Source organism: Topomyia yanbarensis, chromosome 1, assembly GCF_030247195.1.
Source record: "Topomyia yanbarensis strain Yona2022 chromosome 1, ASM3024719v1, whole genome shotgun sequence".
NCBI lineage: Eukaryota > Metazoa > Arthropoda > Insecta > Diptera > Culicidae > Topomyia > Topomyia yanbarensis.
In genome coordinates this window covers 15,538,224-15,560,339 of record NC_080670.1, presented here as the reverse complement: position 1 = coordinate 15,560,339, position 22,116 = coordinate 15,538,224, and the positions used below count along the sequence as shown (strand labels likewise).

Here is a 22,116-nt window from a genome sequence, read left to right as displayed (position 1 = left end):
GCACAGTCGCCATATTGGGTCCGCCATTTTTAAATTTTACATTTTCGACCTCAGAATCAGAATCGGCGACCCCGAAAACGTCCTTGTAAGACGTTTTAGGCCAATATAAAAACATGAAATTTAACCAAGCACGGTCGCCATATTGGAATTTTACATTTTCGACATCAGAATCAGAATTCGCGACCCCGAAAACCCTCTTGTAAGACGTTTTAGGCTAATATATAAAAAAGACGTGAAATTTAGCCAAGCACAGTGGCTATATTGGATCCGCCATTTTGAATTTTACATTTTCAACGCCAGAATTAGAATCAGCGAGCCCGAAAACCCTCTTGTAACACGTTTTAGGCCGATATATAAGAAAATCATGAAATTTAGCCAAGCACAGTCGCCATATTGGATTCGCCATTTTAAATTTTATATTTCCGGCGTCAGAATCAGAATCAGCAACCTCGAAAACCTATGTAAAGCTAAAACAATAGTATTAACAATGAAAAAAAATCGCTTCGCAAAAAGTTAATAGCTCGAGATAGTTTCATATTCTTCCAGAAAATTGCAACTTGTAAAACATCAAGCTTATCGAACTTGCGCAATTCAGGCTTACCCGAAGGTAGAAAACCATTTTTGTAAATCGAAGCGTTTCACTGAAGTTGGTAGCCCTCTCCAACGTACGTATAACTATACTTCCACTTGAAGTTTGTGGTAGCCCTCTCCAACGTTTGCAGAATTGGCAGATTTTCTAAATATGTGTTGAGACTTCTTTGAATTTTATAAGGATTTCTTGAAGTTTGGAGCATTTTGCTGGAATTCATGGACCGGCTATGAAGTTCGTAGAACTACACTCAGTATCTTACAATATGCCTCAAGTGTGTAGAGCATTCAAAAATTTCGTAGGAAGCTGGCATTTTCTCTCAGAAAAAAAATATTTAAAAGATTTAATGCTCTCTGGATGTTTGTAAAATATTTCGGAAGGTCGTAGAAACCCTCGGATGTTCTAAGTAATTGTCTGAAGGTTTCTATCAAATTTAAAGAATTTCTCAGAATTTTTAAGGACTTTCGAGAACTTCCTAAGATCTCTCTGAAATTTCCAGTTCATTTCCTGAATCGTCTAGGACTATGCTGAAATTCGTAGAAATTCATCCCCAGGATTTAGTACTTTCTTAAGGTTCGTAAAATATGTCTGAAGTTCGTAGAAACCCTAGGCTGTTCTAAGTATTTGTATGAAGCTCCCAACCAATTTTAAAGAATTTCTCTAAATTTTAAGGTCTTTAGAAATCTTTGTAAGACCTATCTGAGATTTGCAATTCATTTCCTGAATCGTCTACGACTATGCTGAAGCTCACAGAAATTAACGGGAGTTAGTTGAACATTCCGAAAGCTTGTTGGACGCTAATGAACATCTACGAATCCGTGAAGGTCGAAGAGTTTTTTTGAAATGCGGAGAATCTCTCCGAAATTTACTGATTTCCTTGATGTTTGAAGGACTTCTCTGAAGTTTGTAGCCCATACTCTTCCAAAAGTTGGTAGAACTTCTACTATATTCAAGGTGTTCTAGAGGTTCTGGATATGTCAAAGTTGAGTAGAACTTCCCAGTACACCGCGAGAAGTTTCTACGACTTTCCAGATATTTTTAAAACATTCTTAAAATTCGCAGAATTATTCAGCGTTCGGCTAAACATACCGTAGGTTCTTAGGAGCTACATTTCCTAGAAATTGATTTGGTAGGACATTCCTATATTCCTGAGAGGTTGCTGGAGTTAGATTCATTGAAATTTACTGGATTTCTTTGAAGTGTGTAGCACACACCGTCCCAAAGGTGTATATAATTTCCTTACGTATTCGAAGTGTTGTGAGCTTTTGGAATATTTTGGAAGCCTCCTAAAAATCTTGGGTAGTTCTACGAACTTCAGGTAACTCTGCTTAGAAGTATAGATCTACGAACTTCAGGATAGTTCTGCGAACTTCAGCAGAACCAACCGTGAAGTTCGTGGAACTATACTTCTATGAAAATTTACTGGAATTTCGTGGAACTTCCCAAGATTTTGTAGTATGCTTCTAGAACGTTCCAGAAGTTCTTAAAACGTCTGAAACATCTCCAAAGTTCCATAGAATTACTTCGTATGGGGCACAATATGCGCGTAGTTCTTCGAAGCTCTTTACAGTTCGCAGAAATTGCCTCGGTAGGGCTTCCTTAAGTATCTGAGAAGTTCTGTTGAATTGGCTTCCCTGAAGTTTGCAGAACTTCGCAGAAGTGTGTGGCACATACTGCTGTCCCTAAAGTTTGTAGGAAATTCCTGAAAATCGAAATGTGAAAAGTTTGAAAGTCCAAATTTTTGGCTTCCGTAGATCTAACCTGAAATACGTATAACTATACTTCCACTTGAAGTTTGTGGAACTTTCCAGGGTTTTGTAGGGAGCTTCTAGGACTTTTCAGAAGTTTTTCAAAATTCTAAAACATCCCTAAAGGTCGCTAAACTACCATAAGGTTGGCAAATTATGCCTGAGGTTCTTGGAATCTATCTACACTTCATAGAAATTGTACTAAGTATCTAAGGTGTTCTTTGGAGTTGGCTTCCCTGAATTTTGCCGACGTCTCTAAAGTTTGGTCTTTATTGAAATTCAAAGTGCAAAAATCTTCTTTCGGCATGTTCTGGATTTCTGGTGTTCAGAAAACTAAACTGAAATTCGTAAAATTTTAATTTTATAGAAATTTTTTTGGAGTTCGTGAAACTGTCCAGAATTTCATTGGAAGCTTATAGGACTGTTCAGACAGTTCAGACAGTCAGACTTTCCACAAATTTCTAACCGATTTAAAACATTCCTAAAGTTCTCTGAACTATCCTGAGATTACTCCTGAATTTTATTTAAACTACCGTTGGTAGAAATTGTCTTAATAGGGTATCTCCAAGTTTCTCTATAGTTGGCATGGTTCGGTAATACTTTCTTGAGTTCTTAGGAAACTTAGGAATCCATAGTTTCTCAGAAGTTTACTGGTTTTGATAGAAGTTTCTTAAAATTATGCTGTAAAATTTGATAAAGAAATCCTTTTATTTTGTAGCACTACCTTCAATATTTTAGGATTTTCATTTTGCGATTCGTGGTAAATAGTAGAAGTTTAGGAACTTGTTCAAGAATTTCTCTTAAAATGGAATAAAAAAATGGAATAATTCTCTTAAGTTCGTAGGAATTTGTTAGAACACGTAGACCATTCCTGAAGTTCTTAGAAATGTTTTGGAGCTCCTTTGATTCTTCTAGGACTTGCCTAAATCCGCAGATTTTTCCTGATGTTTGCAAAATAAAACAACAACTTCATATTACTCGCAAGTCGATCGAGATAAAATAAAAAAATAAAAAATGTCCGATCGAAGTTATCCAACAACCCTCAAATAGTCTGGATCGCCCTTTTAAGCTTATCAAAACGTTGCTTTCGCGTCGGACAATTACGGAAGAGTCCGTGTCTCCCTCTCAAAAAAGGTATTTTTCTGTCTGTTTTGTATACAAGTATACCTTATGTTCTTTTTTGTTATATACATGTACACGGAAAGTCGAAGCTTGTCTAACAATAGACAATTCGTTATATCAACACCATCAAATGTCACTTGATATTATGTTGACGGAGTCATTTTTTTGCCACACTTGTGTGCGATATGGAGTTTAACTGATAAACTTCACTTCATCCTGACCTTTCAAAAGGTTTCTGGTTTCCAAAATACCCACCCCATCCGTTAGGTCTGCGGAAGTCAGGTCTCTTCCGTTATTACGCCATCTATCTCAACGACGTTTGCTGGAATGAACACTCGATATTTACGATTAATTTGTAGATAATGTACAATCGCGTTAGCTTGTTATCGATTCGAAAGGACGATGCGAAGGTTGTTTGTGGTTTTCCGTCGTATGTACAAAAGTTGACTGTCGGTTCCAAAGGTTTCGCCTGAATTTCTGGCTCGAAACGCAACTCGAGCCAGAAATTCACTCAAAAACCTCTTCAGACATGAACTTGAAAGCTTTAAATTAGTAAATACTGGAAATAACCTTCCTTGAATCTAACCCCGCAGTCGCATCAGAACACAGTTCTCCACTGGTCGCTGTATTAGTAGGTGAGCAAACAATATAAACGCAACGCTGCAATAAGTCTGCGATGTACAAACAAACAAAAAAGTGTTAGCAACGCCGAATAAACGACTGTTATGAGAGCCATAAATTTACTCCTAATCGTTAACGACTGTGTGTTTGATGGAGAAATTGTTTTCGGTGTCCTGTGCCCAAAATAATAATACGAATGGCGCATTCCGAGGATGATACGAACGTCATGCAAATAAAGCCAAATGCAAATTTGGTTGGATTCAACAAATGACTTATCCGGCGTATCGTCATCTAAATACAGATGGGAATTCTTCCTTAAACTAGATTTCAATCCCGCGTATAACACAATGTTCCATCGGAAATAGTTTCCCAATCAACTGCGAATACGTGTAGCTAAAATCCATCGAAACGACTTCGATCCCTACTTTGCCATAAACCCGCCTGCAGCAGCACTAGCAGATCCATTCAATTTACTTTATCAGAATTTTGTCTATAACATCGTTGATTCAACCCGCTTTTTTTATTTACTGTCCGGAAGAAGCGGCAGGTTCGCCAAGGAATTTCAATCTTGTTTCGAAATGTTCGCTAAACACACCCCAAATTGCTATATTGTTTCGCGTGTCCTTGCAGCTTCATCTTACAGCGGAGCGAACGGTACGAACAAGCTTGAAAGAATTTGAGTTCGAAAGATACACACCCAGCATTGTTTGAAGGAACGGGAGGGCTGCGACTTTGGAGCGTTTTTTTGTTGAAACTTACTTGCTTATCGTTCGTAAGATCTGATTCTATCGTTGAATTTGGCGGTTGGTAAAAAAAGTATTTGCTGCGTGAATGATTCAACTTTGTGAATCTAAATTCAGTTACACAATTCGCTGTCGAATTATTTCAAATGTCAAGCTGATAAGAACAAAACAAAAGAGTATATTGCAAAAAAATCCAAAATTGACGTTGATTGACAGTACACACAACAAATGTTCCACAGTACTTCCTTGGGGAGAGCCACAAACGACATGCTTGCGAGTATACATCAACATCGTCAGCTTTGCAATCAGAATATCGTTGTCAATTTGGTTCAATTTGATTCCACCAATTTCATAACGTAGCCTTACATCGCCACATATACGACGTTTTGCAGAAACATTAAAGACACCGAAAATATTTGGAAATGTATTCGGAAAATCTTCAACTTTTGATCACGTTCATTATATTCCAACGGAACCTCGCCTGCCAATTCCAGTTTACTGACTGCCGCCAGCTTCCTCATTTCATCGCAAAAGTGATTTATTTTGCAGCCACTGACACACAATAACACCAACCGTATTGGCACGGGTGCTGCTCGTTCCGAAATTCTATTCACTAGCGACAAAAGAATGTAATTTAACGGCTAGAGGAATTCCGACCAACGGATGATGCTCCTTGCCTCAAGCAGCAGCAGAAAATAAAAACCACGCTCAGGATCAGAGAGCAGGAAAATTACTCTTCATTGGTTAAAATGGGATGAAAATGAAATGTAAATGTAACGTTCAAGGTTTTTAGCCGCTTTCGACAATGAAAATTAAATTTTTCTGTCCGACATCTCCCCTAATTCTGAGAAAATTTTCTCCTCGACTAATGACTCTACTTGAATATAATAATGAAGCTGATTCGAGCGGTTTTACAGATAAGTAACACACGAAAAATTAGCATCGCCAACCGACCACAGGCACGGATTCTAACGCAATAATTGAATGTCCACAAATTAGCCTAACGAACCAGTTTTCCATAGCTACACGCACAGCGCAACTCCGAAGCCATCAGAGTGCCAATTACCATAGTATTAATAATGTTACTGAAAAATATTAAAAAAAAAAACGTGAGCAAAATGCATGCTCGGGTGGAAATGGTTCGATGAATTGTAAAAAGCAATTATCAGCCTTGTTGCGCATTACGACGACGGGTCCGAACGCTTTTCCAAACGAACGTGATTGGCAGTCCCAATAAACAACTGCGAAATAAGGCGGGAGTCAGATTCAAGCGTTTGGTAGGAAGTGAATATAGTGAAAATTGTGAATCCAGTGAAAATAGGAAAGATGTGAAAACAGTACTAATAATCACTAAAGCTAGATATTAAATAAAAATAGTATATAATAGGGTGGGGCAAAATGATCGTTTTTTCAGCACAGCACTTTTTTCGTTCCTTTTGGGGTCCCAAACAACTGTGCAAAATTTGGGGTCGATTGGTGTTGACCCGGCGTAGCGCATTGCGTTTGAAATTTGTATGGAGATTAGTATGGGAAAACCTACATTTTTGCATTTTTAATTCTACAGACTACAATTCTTCCTTTAGTATGCAAACAAATAGATAGAAGTGTAGTCCAGGATATGCTGAACAACTTTGCCGAAGGATGTATGGTGTTAGAATGTCTCTAAGCCATGTTATAGCTGTTTAAAGTTCGATATATCGAATTAAATGCCAAAAATCATTTTTATTGCCAACACTGGCGATGTACCAATGGTATTTCATATAGCATTCCAAAATAACATTATATATTTTAGTTTTACCACATTGATATGTTTGGATGAATTATTCAAAAGCCTTAGCTAAATTTCATGAGCGTAGGTAGTTGAGCAATAGGGCGTAGTGAGGGGGGATGGGGGGAGGCTTTAATATGTAGAAATTCGAACTGAAATGTTGTCGAGTTGGAAAGTTCAGATGAATTATTTCAAAACAATTACACAATGTCCTACGCATAATAGTAACGATGAAATAAAACATACTGTATCCCTTTGCCTTGACTTTTATCAATAGAAGTTACGTTGCAGACTGAATCAACTGATGTCGATTTGATATGTCAGAGGATTATATTTCGGTTTAATACGCATTATGATATGATAGCATACTCATTTCTATGCTGTTCGATCACGAGGCGTGAAGCTAATTTCTGGATTTCAACATGAAATCCACCAGATCCCTGCAACAATTTTTGCTTCAGGTGATCGAACAGCATCGAAATGAGCATCCCATCAATCATATTAAACTATTAAACTGAAACATAATCAATGCAATCCTCTGACATATCAACTCGACATCAATTGATTCAGTCTGTAACGTAACTTCTATTGATAAAAGTCAAGGCAAAGGGATACAGTATGTTTTATTTCATCGTTACTATTATGCGTAGGACATTGTGTAATTGTTTTGAAATAATTCATCTGAACTTTCCAACTCGACAACATTTCAGTTCGAATTTCTACATATTAAAGTCCCCCCCCCTCTCACTACGCCCCATTGCTCAACTACCTACGCTCATGAAATTGAGCTAAGGCTTTTGATTAATTCATCTAAACATATCAATGTGGTAAAACTAAAATATATAATGTTATTTCGGAATGCTATAAATACCATTGGTACACCGGCAGTGTTGGCAATAAAAATGATTTTTGGCATTTAATTCGATGTATCGAACTTTAAACAGCTATAACATGGCTTAGAGACATTCTAACACCATACATCCTTCGGCAAAGTTGTTCAGCATATCCTGGACTATACTTCTATCTATTTGTTGGCACACTACAGAAAGAATTGTAGTCTGTAGAATTAAAAATGCAAAAATGTAGGTTTTCCCATACTAATCTCCATACAAATTTCAATCGCAATGCGCTACGCCGAGTCAACACCAATCGACCCCAAATTTTGCACAGTTGTTTGGGACCCCAAAAGGAACCAAAAAAGTGCTGTGCTCGGTTGATGTGGCTATGATTACATTTTTTCATATAACAATGCCCCACCCTAGTATATATGTGGTGGGAAAAATAGCAAAACAAATTATAATCAAATATAGTGAAAAAGTAAGAATAGTCAACATAATAAAAATATCTAAACCAGTTGAACTAGTAAAAATATTGACGACAGCAAACAACAAGAACAGAAACACAGCAAGAGCAAAAACAACAGAAGCACAAATATGTAGCAAAAATTCTATACTCTGGGATCATCCATAAATGACGTAGCATTATATGGGGGAGGGGAAAGTTTTGCATTTTGTGATGATGTGTGACGACAGGGGGGTAGGGGGTCATGTCATGCTACGTAGCTTTTGAAGTAGAATACTTCTAACGTTTCAATATGGGGTCCCGTTTCAAAAATTTCAGTTGAGAAATTTTCCCAGGTTTGAAATGCGAGTATCTTCCGTTCTACTGGACGAAATCGCAATATTTTTGCACTATCTGATCGGAAATTTGTGCACGTATATCGTATTAAATTTCGGAATTACTGCGACTACTATAAATAAACCAAAACAAGGATTTTCAGAAAATCCTTCGGAAACAGCGAGGAAAATGCGCAATTTGTCAGCATATCCCACGCAGAGCCGTCAAAAAGGAGCATGTAAGCGTTTCATTACATACGGGAATGTTATATATACAGGTCACGTGAGCTTGTTTTGTATCAGTGGGTGCTCGCTTACCACACGAGCAACATGCTCGTCCGGACGGTACAATGAGCGGTATCATGTTTGCGTTCCCGTACCAAGCGTCATCGCCAGGTTCTTCGTGATAAAATCCAGGGAATCACCAAATCTGCCAGTCGGCGTCTGGCTCGTCGTGGTGATGTAAAATGCATCTCCAATTTAATCTACGAATGCTGATGGTGTGCAGAAAAATGTCATCCGAGATGCCGTGACCTACACTGAACACGCCAAGCGCAAAACCGCAATGAATGTCGTCTATACTCTGAAGCGGCAGGGACGCACTTTGTATGGATTTGGAAGTTGAAAAGGTAGAACTCACTTGTATCATTATAAAAAGGCCCTTTTCAGGGCCACCAAAATCATTTCAAAGAATGAGTTTGCATTTTCTGTTTCATGGACTGTTTCTCCCTGGAGAGCTATTTGGGTTAAACCCTAAATTATGATTTATTTCAGTACGCAAATTGCAAATATGGTCAGAAACAAACTGGAGTGAAGTGAATTTTTACTAGGCGCATTCAAAAAAGGTTTCAATTCTCAAACATTTTACCAAGGTGCCGTATTACATTACTCTCTTTACCCTGAGTGTTCGATAATCTCCGTATTGGAAACACAATTTCAATTTTGTTCTTTATCAAAAATATGTGGTCGACCAACGAAGGGGTGGAGCTTCGAAGAACACATATTGAGGACAACACAAAAAAGGACGAGCTTACATTGTGCTGTAGTCAGGTATAAAAACTCAGCATGCTGTTGCTCACGCTCAGTTCGTTTCCAGCATCAGCATGCAGCAGTTCGTTTGCAGCATCTCCCGCAAAATTCAAACCACCGTCCAGTTGCTGCTGTCAGAAGAGTTGGCCAAGCACGCCGTCTTCGATGGCACCAAAACTGTTACCATATACACCAGCACCAAGTAAATTTCGAAAACTGCCCAAAGAAAAGGCCCTTTTCAGGGCCATCAATTTATCGACAAAGAATCGAATTGAAATTTTATTACAAGCATCAGAAAGTGGCTTGCCAAGAGCGTTGGATGGTAAGTGAGCCACTTGTGAACAATATCGTCGCTTTCAAGTAGAATGGCACAAAATAAAAAAGTTATTTGTGTGATTTGTAGACAGGTTAGTGTAATGATTCAATTTACAAAAATCGAACGTTTTCTAACATTTCGATATAGGTGCTCCGTTTCAAAATTTTCGGCCAGAATGTTGCCTGTTTTTCTAAAAGTGAAAATCTGCTATTGTACTGAATGAAAATCATCGATTTTTGCGCTGATTGAAAATAGTTGTGACTAGTTGTGTAGAATGTTCAATTACTGAAAATAACAGATTTTGTGAAAGCAGTGGTTGGTCCATACAATTCGATTCCAAGCGAGCCAGACTAGTTTTCGTTGGAAGGTCCATCTCTGACAACAGAAATAAACTATTTTATTTTGAATTCAACTACAACTTCCTTGAAAACAGCACAGCTAAAAAACTTTAGGGAAAAACGCGTAAACCTAAATTTTCCACTATAATAAAAACTAGTGCCCCCGCCGCACAGCATCATCAAGATTGATAGTTATTCAAGCCGGGAGGAAAGGGGGTGGGAGGTTTTAAGGCAATGGAAAATTTCATTTATAATAATAATACTTTATAATTGGCTGGTCCTGAAAACAACTTGTTGGTTTGTGGTTTATTTTGGGTCACAATTTAGGCCCGCTCGATTTCTGATAGCTGTGAATTTTTCGCAGGGCGACTGTTTCTGTTCGGTAGCGATGAGACTTCTTAACGCTAACCGTGACTGGGGCACTTTTACATGGCCTTCGTTGCCAACCAGCCCCTGTCAAGGACGACGTCTCTGTACAGCCAGCATCACTGCCATGAAAGGCAAAACATTGATTTTGAGCCGAATGATTAGAAGCTGTATTTAGTTACAAAATGTCGATTAAATTAAATTATTAAATCATCCCACAAGATGCAAAACGTCGTGTGAAATGCTTGAATATCGAGCATAGTGCCGAACATAATTCTTTGTTTGGGGCTTTATAGCTATAACGCCCCATATATGTCGGTCGCTGTCAAACTCCATATGATGGTATAGGGTTGCCAGGGAGTTGTTGCCAACTGCTTGCGGGGAGCCTTTCCTCCGGTGGACTTACGAGCGGTTTGTTTGGTACAGGCCATGTAGCGAAAAATGCTGATCTGCTACTTCTCTAATGCTGGTAGTAGGACGACGGTCAAACGCTCGTTTGCGTGCCTTCATTCATAAAAGTTCAACAATATTTTCAAAGAATGTTGCAAATTGTCAACTTGATAATTCCAAAAATACTCCAAATAAACTATGAATGTGCTAAAGTCGACAAAATCGCATAGAAATTGCTTATTCCAGAGCAGAATTTACCGGTCTAAAGTGTATTCTACTTCACTCCGGTTATGTCTCTGACATTACCCACCCATCTTTTTTAAAGGGGAATAACTAACATCGTTTTTTATTTTTTCCTTTTTTATTTTTTTTAAATTTTACGCGGACAAGGGGGGGGGGAGAATTACCGTCAAGCTACGTAATTACCAGGGGGTATTTAGAGGTTTGTGACGAAATGCTACGATGGGGGAGGGGGTGTTAAATATCACTCAAAAATGCTACGTCATTTATGGATCGTCCCTCATTGAAAATTGCAAAAATGTCAAATCTTAAACTACAAAAAATTAAAAGCAATGGAAGCAAAACAAGCACAAATATATAAAATTGGAACAAAAAATAGTAAAATATGATGAAGGTAAAATGTGAAAGCACTAAAAATACAACTTCAAATAGCGAAACAACCTGAACTATAAAAAAATAACGAAATTCCCAACCACACAAAAAGAGAAAAAATAACAAAATTATAAATCCATCAAAAAAGACTAATACCGTCTGAAGAGCTGTAATAATAAAAATAGAAAGAATAGCAAAAGATGCTTAAAGTAGCGAAACAATCACAAATAGTCAAGCGAGCAAAAATTGAAAAGACAGGAAAATCTGGAAAGGTAGGATCAATAGCAGATATGGTAAACTTAACGATAACATTGTGAAAACGACAATAACAGTAACAAAAAATTATAGAATTACCAAAAGAATAAAAAATGATTATAAATTCGAAAAAGTCAAACAAGTTGCTAGATTCCAAAGTAAAATAAAACTTTAAAATTAAACAAGACTCCAAAATTAAATAATTCAAAACTTATTAAAAAAGAAAAAGAATCAACCCAAATAACGGCATAATAACAAAACAATAATGAAATAGCACATACACCAAACTTTGCAAAAAATTCTAAATGCAAAAATGGCAAACATTCAATACAGTAAGCACAAACAGGAAGAGCAGTAAATATAAAAATTATATCACAAAACAGCAAAAAAGTCGAGAACAAATATTTAAAAAAAATCCAAAATTAGCAATAATGGCGGCAAGCCACCAAAATAGCCAGTAGAGAAAAAAACTGTGAAAACAGAAAAAGTACTATTAATGTTAAATACAACACAAATACCAAATCTTGTGAAAAAGGACAAAAAAATGTAATAACAAACACAGAATTAGCGAAAAAAGTCAATATAATAATAAATCGTACAAAGCGAAAATAGTTCCGATGTTTCTTTGTTTCCTTGTTTTTTTGTTTTCTTGATTTATTTGTTTTTTTTTTCTTTATTTTTTATCCTTTGTTCCTCTGTATTTTTGTTGCTTTATTTCCTTGTTTTTATTTTGTTTTTGGTTTCTTGGTTTCTTTGTTTTTTTTGTTTCTTTGCTTCTGTGCTCCTTTATTTCTTAGTTTCTTGGTTTCTTAGTTTCTTTTTTCTTTGTTTCTTTGTTTCTTCGTTTTATCGTTTCTTTGTTTCTTAGTTCCTTAGTGTCTGAGTTTCGTAGTTCCTTAGTTTCTTTGTTTCTTAGTATCTGGGTTTCTTAGTTTAGTGTAATTTGTTTTCTGGTTTCTTTGTCTTTTAGGCTACAAAAGCTTACCACTTAGGGACATACATTCGAATTTGTCATCTGAGAAATTTCAAAAGTAGTGCGGGACTTCTCATCCGCAGTACCTGTTCTGTAACCATAGCATAGGGTAACGCGCGGCTGGGGATACTAGAGATACTAGACCAGGCGATGGTGGATATTGCTTTCGCGGATTCCCGCTATTCCATTTGTTCAGTTTGTCTATGTTGTCCCTTTACTAGTTTTATAATTTTTTAGTGGTACCAGATGTCATTTTTGTGGTACTTTATTGTTTTTATGGTAGTTTTGTAATATTTATGGTACTTTGTAGGTACTTTTATAGTAAAATTATAGTGCTTGGGTACTTATATGGTTCTGATGGTTTCTATCTTTTATTATTTTTTTGGTACTGTATTGTACCTTTACAAGTTTTGTTTTGTAATTTCATTGTATTTTAAGGATCTTTTAAGGTACATTAATGGTATTTTTCTTATTTTTATGGTGCCTTTAAAGTTTATTTTATTTCTATGATTCTTTAGTTACTTGTGGTATTTCTTGCCAGTTCAATGATATTTAGGGTCATTGTATAGTATGTTTTTGGCTCTATAGTACTTTTAATCAATTTATAGTACTTTTTGAGCTGCATCTTTATAGTTCTTGTCTGGTAGTTTTTTATGCACATTTATGAAACTTTAGGGCATATGGACACAGACTAACTGACATAACGCTCGAAAACAATGCTTCGCTCGCTTTAACGATCATTTTAACTATATTTGTAGTTGGGACTGTAGCAACATTTGCATTTATGGCTCCACTGACATATGAACAAGCATATGGGGGATAGACCACTAGTGGAAAATTGTTTCCAAGCCTCAGATGTAACTCATCAGTAAATGAGTGTTTGGGACGGTGAATAAAAGGTAGTAGTATTTTGGGAAAATTGTCGGATCGATATTTTTCAGGGAATTATGTCTGTTAGTCTGGGATATGGATTTCCATGGTATTTTTTTTTTTTTTTTTCGAGAGTTGTCCTACTGGAGCTGTAGAGCTAGGTTCTCGGAAGGGCTCCCCGTCAGAATCACATACTACAATTTGCAGACGAGACAGGCAATGTCGCCCAATAAAACACTGCAATAGGCCAATTGTAGCGGGCCGTGATTCTGAATGTGATATTCATTGTACGGTTCAGGCATGTGCGGGCGTAGGGACACGCGATCGCGTGTATCATCGCGAAGGGCTCGAACATTTGTACGTTAACGTGCTCGATCGCGTTTGTATGTCGCGTGTGCTAACGTGTATGAACTTCGCGTGTATAAATTCTATTTCATAACCGTGTGCCTTTCGCGTATTCGCGTGTGTTCTAGAATGATCGCGCGCGGACCGTGAATCTGATACTTAATTTTTTGTGTACGGTTCAGATTCCAAAAGAAAGTGGGTTCTTACATATCATTAGAATTCCCATTCATGTCGCCGTAGAACGCGTGATCTAGTGGATATGAGCTTTATTTTTTTTTGATTGGTCCAACTGAATGTATGGACCTAAATTGCTAGAATGAATGCTAAAGATTTCCGGACGTGACCGATTCATGATCGCGCGCGTTTGCGGGTTCGCGTTTGAGACCGCGTTTGTAACGTCGTAAGTACTAAAACGTTCACACAATTGCCGGAGTGTTATCAAGTTTACGCGATCTCGGGCAGAGGCGTGCGCAGACGATCGCGAAGGGCCCAAGCGCTCGTATGTTGACAACACGTCAACATACGAACGCTCAAGCCCCCCGCGACCATCCACGCACACCTATGCCCGAGATCGCGTGTGCTCGCGCGTATGTGACTTCGCGTGTATAAATTCGATTTTGAAACCCTGCGGCCATTCATATATTCGCGGACCATCATTCTGATCTTTAGCTTTCGGTGTACGGATCACATTCTGACAGGGAGAGAGTTACCCCATATCACTAGAGTTTCCGGTCATGTCGCCATGGAACGTTTTGTCTAGTGGATATGGGAGTTATTTTTCAATTTTATTATTTTTTTTATTAATCAACAAGGACCTATATTGTTGGTACCGAGGATAGAGACTTCCGGACGATCCCGATTCATGATGGCACGAGCGCGGGAGTTTGTAGGTTGACGCTTGAGATCGTGTTGCTAAGTTTATGAGTGCTGAAATTTTCACTTTATCACCGGGGTGTAATCACGTTTGCGAGTTCGTGGGCGTAGGTTGCTTGGAAAATCGCGAGGGGCTCTAACGTTTGTGCGCTGACGTGATTTTGTAACGTGTGTTCTTGAATGGTCGCGCGAACCGTGAGTCTGATATTAAATTTTCGGTGCGCGGTTAGAATTCTAGCAGAGAGTGGGATCGTTTATATCGATAGGGTTCCCGGTCATGTCGCCATGAGACGTGTTGTCTAATAGATATGAGCGTATTTTCTTAATTGGTCCAGCTGAAGGCATGGACCTAGGCTTCTAGGATCAAGGATAGACTTCCGGACGTGATCGATACGTAACCGCGCGCGGGGGCTTTTTTATAGGTTCATGCTTGAGACCGCGTTTGAGAATGTGTGTGTTAAGACGTTCACTATCACCATCTTTGCTGACCCAGCTGAAGGCGGGTGTAGAATGGCAGTATAGGACTCGAAAAGAAGAAATAAAGGGCAATATATGAGAGACGTAATAGATTAGATAGGTACAAGATACAGCTGAATTTATGATCATCACATGAAAGACATACATTAGTACTGAGAATTGGGCCCTAAACCCACATTGTATATTATTTGACCATGGCAGTGGATAATAAAGGTCGCCAAGTTAAGTACTAAAATTGATCACAATGTAGCTTAACTCAAAAGAAAATAATCGTATCCCAAGTTTATGTGATATGATCACTGTAATACTGCTTTGGTGGAAAAGCCCCCGGACCACATCAAGGTACAGTATCATGCCGAGGGGATATGGATTTCCATGGTATTTAGAATTTTTATGCTTTTATTGTTATTTTCTGGAATTAAATGATAAAGGGTGAATCGATCATTATTGCGACACTTACAAAGTTGTGTAATTTTTTCCATATTTTTCAGCTTGCTGTGGATGACTTTTTTAAATCAAAGATGTCGGAATTAGCTTCGAAGTACCTGATTTGGCAGGCCATATGAACTTGTGGCGAATGCAGTTAACCATTCGTGACCAAAGGCAAAATAAACGGGGAGATTTAACATATTGAGCGCTACGAAACATATAGCACGATCATAATCCGTCGATGTAGCCTGATTTGGCGTTATGTCTTTTTTCCAAAACCGTACAGAAGCGGTGTGCGGCTAATTCAGAGAATTTTGTGCCGATAGACATGAATCCATCAAACTGTTGTAAACTGCTTCCGATCGAAACCTATAAGGCTACGAAGAAAGGCAAAGTTCGCATGACCAAATGAGTGGCGAAAAACGAAAAAGAAATTGAAAAAATTGAGAAAAACCTACCGGAAATGACTTCACAGGCTCTAACGGAGGACGTCAATCGCAAGTATTGAGCATTTTACTCAAACTCATCCTAAACTTTGACCGATCTATGTAAGCTGAAATAAATAAATATGCAGAACTACCGTAAAACTGGTTTCATTTCGATAACTAGCCGATTTACCAATCAATCTAAGGTGTCGTAACAATGAACGACTCGCTCTTTGTGTAAGATACGTTTATATTTTCATGAATTTAGTAGTATTTTTATGGTACTTTGAAGGTATCTAATGGGACTTTCATATTATTTTTATGGCAATTTAAAGGTATATTTATGGTGTTTCTTTTATACTTTTACTTATTTTTCAAGCTTTTGTTAGTATTTTAATTGTACTTTCATGGCACCATTTTTTTACTTCTAACGCATTATTACAGTTCTTTTATGGTATTTTATGATATTCTTATTGCTCTGTTAGGTTGAAATATATTTGGCTCGTTTGACGCAGGTGATTCTGTTTTAAAGCGGTGAAAAGTTTACCCCTGCAAGTCTCAACAATTTAAAATTTATATTCAAAACTGAAACGCTGATTCTAATATGCTCTTTTGTGGATTTTGGGGTAGTTTAATGTGTAAGATATTTTTATATTATTTTATGGTGCTTTTTACGGTCTTTTTTGGTGTCCACTCCACTAGCAGATGACCGAATCTTGCAATCCTTGACATTGATCGTTACTGTGACGATCATAAGGGACCATTCATAAATGACGTAGCATTATATGGGGGAGGGGGGAGTTTTGTATTTTGTGATGATGTGTGACGACAGGGGGGTAGGGGTCATGTCATGCTACGTAGCTTTTTTAAAGGGGAATAGGGGTTGACCTGATGTCACGACAAACTTACCCATTTCATCTAACTAACATCGTCTTTTATTTTTTTAAAATTTTTTACGGGGACAAGGGAGGGAGGGTTACCGTCAAGCTACGTAATTACCATGGAGGGGGGGTATTTAGAGGTTTATGACGAAATGCTACGATGGGGGAGGGGGTGTTAAAAATCACTCAAAACATGCTACGTCATTAATGGGTGATCCTTAAGTGAACGAGTTTTCCACATTTTTGATCCTCTTGTTCTTTGAGGTAGGAATTTAAATAATCCCAGTTTTATTTCCACTTTTGATGAAATTGACGTTCTCTATAATAGAATTCAATACTTTGTAAACTCATTTACTGTGACTGACTCCAGTAAAGTAAGTAAGCAAACTGGGCACGTTTTAAACAATATTTCTCTCCACTCCACTAATTCACTTTATTCCCCATATAAAGCAAGAGTACAACACCTACTTTTCGGTGTAAAATTCGTTTGAATAGTTCGAACATCGTTTTTATAGCAGAATATCAAAATTGCGCGAATCTATAAATATGTGCAGCACAACTCATTTCAGCGTCAGTGGTATGTAATAGACGGAATGGCGAACACGTTAAGTGTTTGTTACCATGGCAATTCATTTATTTTCTCCTGTGTCGTTTATCCGCCAATTGAGGCCATAAATTTCATATGAGTAAACCGAACTCTTCCTTTCCGAATTAGCATAATTTTGTTTTGAAAACAAGAATGGTCTGCTTGGTTTCGACTTATTTTGATTCTTAATTCGCCATCTTATAGCACACATGATAAAACTGTAAGCGACAAGTGGTCGCTCTTATTTAGATTTTATTGTAATGGCTCCACGGACATCATCAACATGGGTGTTGATCGCAGACCAGTGGAAGAGGCATTTTGTAATTTAAAAGAGAAACTGAGAAAACCGTTTTTGAGCCGTTAGGAAGAAAGGTTTGAAGTGAATTGAAATAATCGAATTTTTGGTGCTATTATATGTTATTAGAAGAGAAATTAAAAAAAAATCTCGCCTGCTTTGAGTTGCATGGAATAGTTTAGGTGTAACACTTAAACGCTGTACCATAACCGTTATTTGGAGGTTGTTAATTAATATTATGGATTGTATTAAATTAACGATTTGAATTAGAAAAATTTAAACTAGGAATATAGTGCAATATGGTGCCAACTATACCGAGTGTTACTTGTATTTGAGGTTAAAATTATCAGACGCGTTTTTTGTAAATCGTTCATTTAACACTGCTCTATGCGGTAGCCTAACAGAGCCGTGGATTTTCATATTTTTATTTTTTTAGAGACTGGGAAATACTTGTTTCTTCGCCACTTTTTCGCGATCAGGTGTTCTTCCTAGCTTCTCGTCCTTACGAGTCACTAGTGTGAACTCACCTTGCTGAGTTGTGGCTTGCTCACTGATGGTGCTAGATGTTCGTTGTGGTGTACTTAAGGTAATTTTTGCAGTTATCATTATTGCCAGAACGACCGCAACATATTAAAATGGGTGATCTTGATTCTTGATCTTGAAATATGTCAAATGATTTTTTTTTGCCGGGAACCAATACGCTGGACTATATTAGCGCTGTGTAGATTGTACTTGTTATCGATGGTGAAGACGTTTTAGATTTTAACGCTAGGTCCCATAATTACCGCAAAAAAAATCGAAGGAATGAATCTTTTTGCGCATCCAAAATGGAAGTGAAGTGAAAATTCAATTGAAAACAACAGCTAAGTTGTTAGTACAGGACAAAAGACAATTCCATTCAAAGCAATGTTCTACCCTTTTCTGAATGCTGTTCTTTATTTCGCATGTGACTATCACCTCAATATTATAACAAAAAATCTAGTTATGTTCCAGTATATTTCTAAAGATGGTGGTTTTGGTTACAGTATTTATTATATTAAATGTTTAGAAACGTCAGAGTGAAGTAAGCAAAGGGACGCTCTCTCCATCAAGTTTATGCAATTAGCCATCTATCCAAATAAAGCTGCTTAAGCTCGACTCCTGCCAGCAGAAGACAAAAGATTAATCCATAAGATTTATGCCTGTTTCTAATGACCCTGCCACTTCTAGTTTTCCAATCTGTATATTTCACATCCTAAATGTTAATAACTTTCTCTACTCAGTAATTTCTAGCTAATTAAATGTCGTTTACAATTTAAAAAGAAAATGGGACTACATTTTAGTCGAAATAAAAAATGAAAAAAAAAATCCGAATACAAATGAAATAAAATATTCATCTTGACAGCTAAAATTCTTCACACAAATTGAAATCACCATAGGCAAACCCGAACTAATGCAAAATAATTCACGATAGTGAAACGGAATCTAACCTTTTATTCCCATTTCCCTCGTTTGCTTGCAGTGCGTCTCAACCTGAGCCGGATGATAGGATTCGGGACATTCGGGCGCCGAATGGAAACATAACACCGGGCCCACGAACACAGATCTACTACCAATGGCAGAGTTTCATCTATCGACTGGAGCTGCCATGTTCAATCGATCCCTAGTGTATCTGGAGCTGGTTGCGGTTAGTTCGTCGACAGCGACCCTGCCTGGTGTTAACGGCAGCGGCAGCAGTAGTACCACTACTGGTGGCATCCTGACGACCGGCTTCGACCTGATCGGGTCTAGCACTAGCGCGCTGCTCGTATCGCAGCAACCCGGCCTGGACGGCAACGAAACTGGTGGCCCTAGCAACGAGGGCGGTCTCGTCAACGAAAATTTCGGCACCAAGGCGGATCCGATTTGCATAATTCTACCCATTACCATTTTCTATTGCTTCATTTTCGTGGCCGGCATCCTAGGGAATCTGGCAATCTGCATTGTGATTGCGAAGAATCGTTCCATGCATACGGCCACCAACTACTATCTGTTCAATTTGGCCGTATCGGACTTTTTGCTCCTGCTGTTTGGTGAGTAGTGTGTATGTGTGTGTGTTGTAATAGTGTTACAAGGGGTTGCACCGAATTTGTCGACCATGTGGGGGTCTGTATACGCCATGATACATTACTCCGCTGGGAGCCTTGACGGATTGGTTTATAAGTAGTAGGTAACTGAAATTTGATTTAGAATTGGTTTTCCTTGGCGAGTAATATAGCACAAATATTTACTCGAGTTTTATTAAAAGCATTCCGAAATTGTTTTTTAGCATTTAGTAGTGTTTTCTGTATTATGGACAATTTTAAGCCAAAGAATTGTAGAGAGACAGTCTTTTGCGCCATACAGTCCTTATTTCATAATACAAATCCAAAAACTTATTCGATCATTCGCTACATGTCATTATTGAGAGACTTTTTGTTATTCATGACATAATAGTATCTAGTTTTGCCTATCCATAAACAGTGAAAAAGCGTAACGTATTTTCCATACAGTCGTATCTTCTTCGTCTTCATTGAAAACTAATAACGCCGAATTTGTGTTTCTAGTTCATCTCATCATTAACTGGCACCAACTTGGGGCTAATTAAATGAGAAAATGGATTTCTCATGTAACTCGTCTCAAGTTGGTGCTAGTTACTGGTGAGATGAATTCGAAACACAAATCCGACATTTTCTAAGTCAAGTGTTGTGCCCTTATGCATATATTAGTCTTGACCATTTTTTATTATTAACACTAGCTTTTTTACGACAGCTTCTTTCGGTCTGTGTATAATCCCCTGAGAAAGCATCTGCTCATAACTGTCCTCAATTAGGGGATCCCTTTAGATCACTAGTGCCCAGGGATCCGGAAGAGCCCAATAACGGTACCGGTATCTAACTTTTCTTTGGCCTTTCTTCTGACAAAGCGCTATGCAACATCTACTCGGGTTCACTTATTAGGAAAATTAATTCCTTCAGTTTAATAAAATCTATTCACTTGATACCCAGCCCAGCCAGCCGGACACACCCGAAACAGACCAGACTAGAGTAACACCCAAAATTTACCTCATTTGCGGTATATGCTTTCTGCTTCCATTAAACGACATACGACTGCCACCGTCTGGCAAGGACATGGCAATGGAAAAAGTTAGAAATTAGTAGTCGCGACAATGACTATGGTCACTGGTATCACGGGTAGAGGGTGAGATAGAGAGACACCGTAACCAGACTTATCTCAGGCACATAATTGCGAACTGAGCACATTTTTCGGTTGGTTGGTTAGTTACTTTGTATGCTGCACAGTTGAGCCACCTTCCATCTGTGTATATATAAAGTAGAGTGTCCCAAAATCGCATGTTAGGAAACTTCGGGACGTATCCTAGGAATTATTGCCAAGGGCGTTATTAACAAACTTTTGCATTACAGAAACTATGAAACATGGTGTTCCGAGGTAGCTTCGATAACACTTTTGGAAAAAGTTTCTTTTATAGAAGTTAATATATGCTTCGTTAAATGTAGCGAAACGCAATACATTTTCGCAGGTACCTAAGAACTCTCACTAATGATTATGTCGTAAAAAAAACTAGCGTTATTAGATTGTACAATAACAATGTATAGGATTAATATATGCATAAGAGCACAACACCTAGCTTAGAAAAAGTAAAATTTGTTTTTTGTTTTGTTCTCATCAGTAACTAGCACCAACTTGAGGCTGGATTTACGAGAAATTGAAACATTTTTTTCTTCTAATATCGCATCGGAGCAAACTCCTAAATAACAGCGTTTCACAGAGTTATTATCGTACAAAAATTGTTTGTAGCATGTTTAGCTATCTTTAGAAGCGTTAAGTGTCATGACAAAGTACAATTTTGAGGCACCCTAATATACAGCAATACTCGTCAAAAGGAGTGTGGCCTTGTTTCGAGTTAAGCTTCTTCTGTCTAGGTCTAGATAGTTTTGTAATTATACGTACTGCTCCTTGCGAGGAACGAATCACTGATGTTGATACCATTTTATGCACAACCCATCGACTGCAGACCGAATAACTAATGGCATAGTACGGTACCCTGCCTAATAGCCTTAGAATAATAACCCTTTGTAGCTTACTTGCATCATATCGAAACCATTCTCCAATTAATGTTCCCATTCCAAGAGTAAAGTCCGGGTACCTATCTCGATTCAGAACTCTTTGACTATTCTATTCCGACCGACTTCTCAAACGTTTCCCAACCGTACAGGACAATGTTAGAACCAGTATCGGGGTCCAACTGACGCCGTGCCCGTTTCCATTTCCGATTAAACGCCCCCGGATTATGTTACATCCGTCAGTCCGGTTCTGAACCCAGCTGTTCTGCTAATCAGACTGAGACGAGTAATTTGCAAATTGAAAATTTATGAACAGTGAAATGTATTTTCTCCTCTTCTGACCCAATCAATGAAGCATCTTTTAGAT

General features: G+C 37.9%; 1 protein-coding gene across 1 annotated transcript in view; it reads left to right on the top strand.

The window, feature by feature from the left end:
• LOC131676968 (G-protein coupled receptor 83-like) overlaps nucleotides 1-19,876 on the top strand; it is a 101,040-nt gene extending 81,164 nt beyond the window's left edge. Inside the window, exon 2 of the mRNA XM_058956423.1 lies at nucleotides 19,169-19,876. Within this exon, the coding sequence (XP_058812406.1) occupies nucleotides 19,262-19,726 (465 nt within the window). The 5' untranslated portion in view covers nucleotides 19,169-19,261 and the 3' untranslated portion in view covers nucleotides 19,727-19,876. The remainder of the gene's footprint in view (nucleotides 1-19,168) is intronic.
• The last annotated feature ends 2,240 nt before the right edge of the window (nucleotides 19,877-22,116 follow it).